Source organism: Corylus avellana, chromosome 7 (genome assembly GCF_965113065.1).
Source record: "Corylus avellana chromosome 7, dhCorAvel1.hap1.2, whole genome shotgun sequence".
Lineage (NCBI taxonomy): Eukaryota > Viridiplantae > Streptophyta > Magnoliopsida > Fagales > Betulaceae > Corylus > Corylus avellana.
In genome coordinates this window covers 4,498,651-4,508,806 of record NC_142496.1, presented here as the reverse complement: position 1 = coordinate 4,508,806, position 10,156 = coordinate 4,498,651, and the positions used below count along the sequence as shown (strand labels likewise).

Below are 10,156 nucleotides of genomic sequence, written 5' to 3'. Positions count from 1 at the left end.
CACAAGGGAAACAACGACTGACCCATTCTTGAGTATTTTTATGGCACGTGGAAGGGAGAAGGAATGAGAGAAGTACGGCAAATTCGAAGCATTGCCAAGTGGTGTGTGGGGCCGTCACGACAACCACCAAAGTATTTCGATGATGAAGAGCATCACACTTACTATGGGGTGCTGTCTTGTCTTGATCTTGAGTAAGGGCAATGGGAACAAGTTGATAGGACATCGGAAGGACCGTGGAAAGAACCGGTTGGATTTGAGGTTGAATTCTCTCCAACCAGGGGAGGATGATGCAGATCGAGTAGTCCAATGATGCAGATCAGACGTCAAACAGAGGGCAGTCAGAGTGTCCTGTTCGTTCGAACGCCCCTTTGAACGGCCATATGTTTTTATGTTTTTTTACGATTTTAGTAGCCCCCATCCGGACGGTCCGGATGCGTAGCCGCATCTGTTTTATTAAACCGACGTTATTTCGTATATAAATTAGGGTTAGGGTTTTAGGAGTCTATATTTCGTTTATGTTTAGGAGTCTTGGAGCTATAAATATATGCTTGTAGCCTCCAAAAAGTTAGATTACGTTCATTATTGAGTTCTATTAATGAGAATACTCAGAATTGAGTTTATTCCTCTTTTTTCCTTTAAAGTTAAGAAAGACTCTATTGTTTTTAGAAGAATTCTTAGGTCTTTGAAAGAATTTAGATGTAGAACTGTTTATTCGTTCTTTTATTGTTGTTCTTCGCTGCAACCCATCAAGTCGGGCTACATCAGTTGGTATCAAGTCGGGCAGCAACCCACCAAGTCGAGTTACTTTCCATGGCTCCAGTCACAAGAGGAAAGGGCAACCGCTATGCAAGTTTGCACGACGTGTATGAATGCGAGGAATCAGTTCGTGGAGAACAAGAGGCGACATGGTGGCAGCACGTGGAGGAGCAGTTTGCAGCTACGAGGGATCAGATTGAAGACCTCACAACCCAACTGACCAACACGCGCGTCCACGACAAGCGTCGATGTCGAACCCTACCGCATGCATTGGAGGAGGAAGACGAAGAAGACGACGAGTATGGATACAATAACTCTTTTGCGGAGTGCCGAACACAGGGACGTCAACCCCCTGTGCAAGCTCATGCTAATCGGTGGGAGAACAGATTCAAACTTGATATTCCAAAATTTCAAGGGGGTCTTCAACCCGAAGAATTTTTGGATTAGGTGGTGGCAGTTGGAGAGGTTTTCGACTTCAAGGGGGTGCCTGAAGATTGGCGAGTCTCTTTGGTCGCAACCAAGTTTCGAGGAAGGGCAGCGGCATGGTGGTAGAAGTTGAAGCAGGCTAGGGTGCGTCAAGGTAAGAGAAAGATCGACAATTGGGAGAAATTGCTGAAGCACATGCGCCACGCCTTTTTGCCCCACAACTACACTCGAACCATGTACCAACGGCTGCAAAATTAGAGTCAAGGTTCGAAGACCGTGGATGTAGGGCCGGCAATTTGGACACGACCCGCGAATCCGACACGAACACGACACGAAGTTAGCAGGTAATGGGTTTGGGCTTATCGGGTTCGGGTCTTAATCGGGTCTACCCGATTAAGACCCGGATAAATTCGTGTCTGGCGGGTCGACCCGGCGGGTCCGCGGGTCGACCCGCCAGACACGTTTAAGTTAACGGGTCGGCGGGTCTCGGGTGACCCGCCAGACCCGTTAACTTATTAAAATTTTTTTTTTTAAAAAAAAAAAAAAAAAAAAAAAAAGAAGAAGAAGAAAGGTAAAAAGTAAAAACCCCAACCCAAGGCCCAAGCTGCCAAGCATAAGCCCAACCCGGTTAGAAACTTAGAACTATGAAGTAAGAAGTGAGAACTAAGAATTAGTGATTCAGTGAATAAAAAACTAACAAGTAACAAGTGAAAGTGAAACCCTAAACAGCTAAACACTTCTTCTCCAGTTCTCCCTCTCAGACACTCACGCAGCCGCTCAATCGCTCACCCTCAAGGTCACAACTCACGGCCTCACGAGCCCACTACGGTACTACCCCACCAATCGCCAGCCGCCAGCCGCCACCCCCCCCACCGGCGACGCCTCTCTCTCCCCTCTCCCACTCCCTCTCGGCTCCCCTGCATCCACCAGCTCAGAATGCCTAAGGGTCCATGCTTCTTAGTTCTCTATATTTTGCCATTTTGGTCCTTCCTGGTTCTTGCACATTTTTTTCCATTTAATTTTCAATTCTATTTAATTCCTTTAAGATCTAAATCATCTAATGCTCAACAAAAGAGAAGAATGTTGAATCGTTGATTGCCCAAATGGCTTTTCAGCCTTTTCTACATATTTTTCCATGTCGGGTCGGGTTAGATTACCTGTTTGACGCATGTGTCGGGTCTTGTTTACCCGATTTTACCCGGTAATGTTAAACGGGTCGTGTCGGGTTACCCGGGTATTTTCCGTGTTATAATCGTGTCAGACCCGTTAACCCGATTAGTTAAACGGGTCGTGTTCGTGTCTTGGGTAATCGGGTCGCGGGTCTTAGCGGGTCTTAATCGGGTCTACCCGATTACCCGAATTGCCACCCCTACGTGGATGAGAACACATAAAAGTTCTACAAGCTTTTACACGAGTGGATCTATCCGAATTGGATGATCAATTAGTACCCCGGTATATTGGAGGGTTGCAACAACAAATCCAAGATTCATTAAATCTTTTTGATCTCGTCAATGTTTCAAAAGCCTACCAAAGGGCGCTGCTACTTGAGATGACGGGGGCGCGAAATCCCGGGGGCGTGTTTGGACGTGGGAACAGTGGGAGTTCTGTTCGAAGGTGAATTTTGTTCAACCTAGGTAGGATGATGTAGACCAGAGTGCTTGGGAATTTATGAGGATGTGAGTGTAGTGCCGCCTTAGAGGATGGTGACGTGATCAAAAACTCGCGCAACAGAGGAAGTCCTTCGAACGACAGTGCAGCCCATTCGAATGCTTAGCTGCTTGGAGGTTCCAGAAGGCCCCGTTCGGAGCCTCGTTCGAATGGCCATTCGAACGTAGGGAGCTGGTAGAAGACTCCGTTCGAAGCCCCATTCGAACGCCTATGTTATTTTTCAGTTTTTATTTTGCTTTCAATAGTCCTTGTCCGAACGGCCATTAGTCTTGTCCAGACGCGTAGCCGTGTTTGGCTTATACCGACTTTAATTTATTTATTTTAGGGTTAGGGTTTTGGGGGTCTATAAATACGACCTTATAGCCTCCAGAAACGTACGTTTGATTATTGTTTCAGTTTTTTCTAATAAAATCCTTAGAGGTGAGTGTTCTTCATATTTTCCTCAAATCCTTGATAGACTCTAGGTTTTTGAGAAGAATTCTCAGATTTTTGATATACTCAAGATCTAAGAATTATTTATCTTTCTTCTTGTACTGTTTTCTTTGCTTCCCACAAAGTCAGGCTGCATCAAGGGGCAATCCTTTAGATAATTACCAGTTAACTGATTTGAAAAAATTACTAGTAACCCTACTAAAAATGGTCAATGCTAGTTTTGGGGGTGTTACATTAGCCAATACTCTCTCTTCAAATATATAAGTTGGTCAAATAACACAATCCAATAGCATGTAATTAAGGGTTGGCTATGTTAAGAGTAATGCTAGAACTACATTTTTATTTCACAACTATCTCATTGTATTGAAGTGACAATTAGGAATAGAGCCCAAAATTTTGATTAGGAGGAGCCAAAGCATGAATGAGAAATATATTAAGATTGAAGGTTAAATTCAAATATATAAAACAATAAAATTAATATCCATTCTATATTAACAAAAAAATAAACAAAATAATTGTTTCTTACTATATTTCAATTTTTAACTCAAATAGATATCAAAGTAGAACCCGGCTCTATGTTGTAGCCGTGCCACTTCAGCTTCTATGTTGTGATACGGTCCTTATTGCATACAAAACTCTTTTATGCTGTTTATGTATGTATGATCAAACATAATTTTTTAAATGACAGATTTGAGCCATTTTTGGTACATAGCAGTCTTAACTAACCCTTAAATTTTATTTTTATCTTTAAAAAGAACTAATCTATAGTTGGAATTGCGGCATCAATAATTATCTTAATTGTTATCTTTGGAGCAACCTGGCTTGGGTCAGGGCCAAACACGTACCCTCTCCAACTTTCTGTACAAGCATGCCCTTATGCATGGCCCATTTGTTGGGGACCTCTTCTATTTCACATTGGCTAAGGCTTCTTCTTATTCTATTGGTAATTGCTCAAGTTTCATGAAATCACTCAAGGAATTATGAAACCAACGTCAACGTTGGTCTCATCTGATCCCCCATCATCATCAGATTCATCACTGCCGGAGAAATATTGCAACGGCAAAAGCCCATTATATATACATATAATTCTTGATCTCCGGTAGAGATATATGGGGATGGGGGAGACATATAACATCAGATATAAATATTAATGTTGTTTTTGTTTGATACAGACTCTAGAGGACGACAAACGCCAGGTGGAGGCCTATAAAAGTCAAGCTCAGGGGGTGGGGGTGGCACCGGCACGGGAGTTAATGAATTTGTAAAACAAAGCTAACCTACTTTTTCTGAGATGCTTCTATAGGCATGCAGAGAGCAGTTAGGCCTATCTAGCTAAGATTTTTACACTTTCTCTCTTATTTCTCACCCACTTCTGGGTTTTTTCTTTGTTCTTTTCTGCTTTAATTCCCATACCAAAGGGTTTAAACGAAACTTTAAAGATATCATTTAATTTCAATATATAAAAGATAAGTTAATTAATTAAACTCCCTATATATTGTTAATCTATATATAATATATATCATGTGGAGAAGTGTCAACGTTGTCATAGTACGTGGGTTTGTATGGTGAGGTCCAGCATAAACTTTCATGGACTATAATTGGCACCACAATAGAAATCGATCTGAAATCGTCATGATGGCTGCAAAACAATGAAAATGAAGGCTCCCTTTGTTTCGATCTAAAACGTTTTTATAAAATGTTCTTTATATTTTAGTATTTGGTATGAACAAAAATTATGATGAAACTAAAAATATTTTTGATTAACCCACAGAAGACCCCTTTTTTTTTTCTTTTTTTTTTTTTTTTAAAAATTTAATTTTCGTTAAAATTATAAACTATTTTATGAGATTGAGCATTTCCTTCTTTTTCACACACATTCTTTCTTGCCTGTCGCCTCGGTCATATAATTTTTGTATGAGCTAAATGCCGATTTTTTTTTTTAAGCGAAATCATTTATCAACAAAAAGAAACATTTTACATCAAAACAAATGGAACAGAAGTTTAGATATTAGACATCCTTTTTATCTAACGAGGTTCATAATCAGGAAAATCTCCTTTAATTTTCGTGAAAATTGTTAACCATTTTATGAGTATAAACTTTTCTTTCTCAACCAATTAACAGTACCCGACTTCATTCTCGTGCACACTCTGTGCTTGCTCGCCGCTGAAATCAAAGTCATAAAATGTTTTTAGTGAAATCATTTATCAACAAAAAAAAATATTTTACGTCAAAATAAACGGAGTCGAAGTTTAAATATTAGACCTCCTTTTTATTTAATGAGTTTCATAACCCACTTTCTTTTTCCTTTTCTCTTATTATTATTATTATTATTTATTTATTTTTTTTAAAAAAGGACACAAATTTCCTCTAAATCAGTTCGGAGGAAATTTGCTTCGACCTATTCTAATAAGTGACAAATATTATTTAACATCTTTAAGTTTTTTAAAAATTAATGTTTGAGTTTTTAAAGAAATTCTTGTAAAAAAAAAAAAAAAAAAAAAAAACAGAAGCTAAATAAAGGTGGTGGAGTCTGAGTCTCAACTCACAAGGCCCATCAATTTATGAGGTCTGAGGTTACAGCTGATGAGCTCCTTAATAATAATTGTGTAGAGCATTTACGCGTCAGATAAAGTAGTGATGGGGAGGAGGGGTAGCAAGCAACAGCATTGAAGGTTGAGAGGAGCTCCACATGACCCATGAAAAAAAAAAAAAAAAAAGGCAAAGGAAATGAAGAGAGAGGGATCCGACTCTAGCCATGAATGATAACACAGCCAGTTTCACAGGCTTCACAGGCATGAATGAAAGCTTTGAATGGTCTCTGCATATTTGGAAAGATGCTGCACGCACTGCCATGGCGCTGATTCTTATGTGAGAGTGAAAGATGTGAAGGAAAATCATGAATACAGTTTGTTTGTGTCTGTTTCTTTACACCCTTTGAGAGCGACGACTGAGCTAGTCTTTAACCCCTTACAACACTGGCACTGAAAAACATGGCGCTTTTTATTCACATTTATATACACTCCACAGAACCGCACTCCAAAAGGACCCACTCTCTCTCTCTCTCTTTATCCCTCCTTATATATATATACACACACATGTACGTATGTTTGTAAATGTTGCTAGGTTATAAATTTTGGTCAGTACAACTCTTTAATATGCTGCTAGAATTACAATAATGTAACAATAGAAATTAGTTTTTAATTTTAATTTTTTTAGAAATTTTTACAACCCCGTTAATTATCTCAGCCATACGGAAATAGTATAATAATCTGCTTCCTCTCCGTACCTGACCAACTGGGCCAAAGAAAGATAACCATATAGCTAGTCCAGACAAAATCTAACACAAGAAAAAGTTGACGTATAGAAAAATGAGCTCATTCAATTCAATGAAATAGTTGCGGTATTGAAAATCAAAATAACCATTATATAATAGTCTGGATTTACCAAATTAATGAACAAATAACATCACATAAATTGCAAGATACATGCAGCACTCATTTTTTTTTTTTTCTTCTTCTAATCAACCTGAGAGATAACCACAACAGCAACTCGATCACTTGGTATAATATTGGTAATTAAATAGATAATAGAAGAAAAGAAAAATAGAGAGAAATCTAATTAATTAAGGGTACGTGTTAATTAGCTGATTTTGCAACATGATCAGTTCGATGGATATCATTCTCTACTTCACCTTCTGTTGTAGTGGCCGACATATAACTCAACACCAGAGAGTTTTCATCGGAAGCAACCGCTTGAAATTGGTGCTTGCAAGCGTGGCAGGTGATTTGAAGAATGGTGGAAGTGACTTGTTTGATTGCGTGGTCTTTGAGAGCCTGAGCTTTGTCTAATTCAGCCTGCGCTTGTTGCCTGATTCTCTTTGCATTTGCAAACTCTTGTTCTGCAATATCAATCTGCCGCTTTGCTTGCAGTCTAGCCTCTTCAGCATACGCCTTCTCCGCCATGGCTAGCCGCAGCTGCTCGCGGGCTTCTTCTTTAAGCCTCGACGTGATATTGTTATTGCTCTCCTTTGGGGAGTTAATAATTCTGTTTGTGTTTGATTCATTTTTCTCTCCAAATTCACACGACCCAATGGAGAGCTGGAGATGGGTGGAGTGATTGCAATCTCTTTTGGGAGAAACCGAGGCGGCGGCTGCTGCGGCGGCGGCTGCATCAATGGAATTCGATGTGGTTGAGAGCTGAAGCTCAAGATTGTGGTAGTTTGTTGTAGTATTCTTGGATGGCAAGGCAGTAGGTTGTGTTAGCTTTGGCATTAGTAAACCAGGATGATGATGCCAAGGAGCTGTGCTGAAATTTGTCTCGCTTGATGGGCTTGGGCTTGATGCCGTTCGAGACAAGCACGCCGGCTGAAGTGGTTGTGATTCCGGCCGGAGACGCCCCATGCTACAAGCATCCTGGTGCTCGATGAAACTTTCCACCCTAAAAGGCACAAAAAGAGATATTGAAATACATTGGTTTATTATAAAGGGATTTCTATGATTCTAGTACTCCACGAAGCAGCAAAAGAAAAGCATTGGAACTACTAAAAAGATGGATATTAAATTAACACAAAGGAATGAATATATATATATATATAGATCAAGTGATCATTAGCATATACTACAGAAAAATAAACAAAAGTAGAAAAATATGCATAAATGGATCGTGGGATATACTTGAAATGGGAGGATATATGTGATTTATATGAATTTAATATGGTACAGAATTAACCAAGTTATTGATTTAAGATATTGTTGCTGATGATCAGCTAGAAAAGAAAAGAAAACAAAACAAAAAAAAAAAAAAAAAAAGAAGAAAGACACGAAGGAGAGACTGTTTTGGGTGTTGGCCTGCCTAGCTAGAGGATTCGAAACCAACTGCTCTATGACCAACGGAAACTGATCTTCGGGAAATGTGTTCAACTGTCAAAAACAGTTGTTAAAAATTGGATTAAGGTTCCATCAGTCAAAGCCAAAATCTTTTGTTTTTTTTTTGGTTTTTCCCTGTTTGAGTCAAAACCCAAGTTTAACAAAAGGGATCCAGAATAGATAGCTAGTTGAATTCATGATCATCATATAATATATATATAGAGAGAGAGATAAAAATTAAAACCCAGAAAGCGATCGAAAATGAAATAGAGATCGATTTGATGAGTTCGTTAATGAAATAAACCTCGAGAAAACACGGCCACAATCACAAGAGTGGCCTCTTGTGCCGCAGGTTTTGAGATGGGCTTTGTAATCGGATTGAACAGCATAACCCTTGGAGCATTTCTCACAGACCCATTGCTTGTGATTGCTATGCTTCCTCCTGAAATGCTTCTTTATCCCAACAAGATCACCCAGCGCGTGGCATGGATCGTGGTGCAAGCAGCTCGGCTCCGGGCAGACGAAAACCCGCTTCTTCACCACCGGATTCTCCCTCTTCAGCAATTTCCACGGTACCTTGTGCCTCCTCCGATGCATCTGAAGGTTCTGGTCTCTCTGAAACCCCTGGTTGCAGATCTCGCACACATAACGATCCGACTCCAATAACGTTTTCGGCGACAGAGAAACCACCTCTGCATCGGGATCTGCACCCACCCAACAACAGTTTACTCCCCTCCCTGAAATTAATTTTCCTTCCCCTACCACAACATCACATGAATATGAATATATTGAATATACCTGGAGTTCCTGCTGGGCGTCTTTTCCTCTTGTTGTTGTTGTTGTTGTTGCTACCGTTTTCTAAGCAAGAAAAAGGCTCAGAAGAAGAAGAAGGGAGTAGTGAGGAGGAAGAAGAGTTAGTGCCTAACATGGGTGAATTTTGCTCACTTTCCGCTTGTGTGATTATATCTTGTATAATATAAGCCTAAGAAGGAAAGCAATCCCTCCCACACTTTCTAAATAAAGGTTAATAATAAGGAGAGAGATGTGGGGCAGAGAGAAGATACAGCTACAACCCTTGCCTAGGACATAGAGGAAGAAAAAAAGCTCTCTTCTTTCTTCCTTTCGGTTACCCTCATCAGCTTTCTTTTCTTTTCTAACTTAGCTTTTAAAACTTTCAGCTTTTTCTATTTCTATCATCACCTTTCTCTCTCTCTTTGCTTTCATCTATCTTCCACAGGTATTCTTGTAGATCATCATCCTTATTGAACTTGTTCCTCAGAGAGAGAGAGAGAGAGAGAGATTGACCCAATCACGATGCTTGAAACTTGATCCCACAAGCAGCCATGGGCTCCAGAAGAACATCCCCACAAGGAAACAAAAGCAGTCTCATAATTCATCGCACAGTAAAATTTTTTGCTTTGCATGCAAAAAAAATACAGGCCAAGCTCCAAGGGTACACGTAAGCTCCCTATTCTTGTCAGTCTCCCACACCACCGTTTGAGAATCTCTCTTGGCCAAAAAGATCTTCTGAACAGCGAGGGAGGAGGCTATTCATTTACCAAACTGCCCCCTCACTAATATATGTAGTTATTTGCAATCTCATTAATTAATTTTGAAGCAGCCTTTGTAAAGTAGACACTGTCGATGTAAAGTCACCCTCAAGGGTATACTAGTCAATGGAGTCATAATTCCCTGTGCAAAAGATGCTTACTTTTTTGGTAAACTGGGTGCATCAGCATAGCAATAAACTTTTCATTTTCTTTTCTTTTTTTTTTTTTTTCTAAAAAAAAAAAAATTTGACTGTGGGTGGGGAAGATAGCTTACCAGCAAGTTACACTAGCAGGATTGTCTTTTCAAGTTACAGTAGAATTGAAATTTCCTGAAATTAGAACGATTCGGGCAATCTAAGAGAGGGCGATTGCACTTGACTCGAGCAGTTTGAAGTGCGGGGCTCACATGCTCAAGACAAATGGATCTCACAATCTATTTTTCTTAGAGTACCTTTATT

General features: G+C 39.8%; 1 protein-coding gene across 1 annotated transcript; it reads right to left on the bottom strand.

The window, feature by feature from the left end:
- Positions 1-6,686: 6,686 nt before the first annotated feature.
- On the bottom strand, positions 6,687-9,638 carry LOC132185642 (protein indeterminate-domain 16). The gene is made up of 3 exons (XM_059599404.2): positions 8,947-9,638; positions 8,453-8,852; positions 6,687-7,720 (listed from the first exon to the last, which is right to left on the bottom strand). The coding sequence occupies exons 1-3, from the start codon at positions 9,074-9,076 to the stop codon at positions 6,919-6,921; spliced, it is 1,332 nt and encodes a 443-aa protein (XP_059455387.2). The 5' UTR covers positions 9,077-9,638; the 3' UTR covers positions 6,687-6,918.
- Positions 9,639-10,156: the final 518 nt, after the last annotated feature.

What these genes read in the sequence shown, in the direction of transcription:
- LOC132185642 (XM_059599404.2), bottom strand. Translation starts at nt 9,076, where the DNA reads ATGTTAGGCACTAACTCTTCTTCCTCCTCACTACTCCCTTCTTCTTCT. An exon ending in ACGCCCAGCAGGAACTCCAG is followed by an intron (nt 8,853 to 8,946) that starts GTATATTCAATA and finishes GGGTGGGTGCAG; the next exon opens with ATCCCGATGCAGAGGTGGTT. An exon ending in TGTGGCCGTGTTTTCTCGAG is followed by an intron (nt 7,721 to 8,452) that starts GTTTATTTCATT and finishes TGTGCCTTTTAG; the next exon opens with GGTGGAAAGTTTCATCGAGC.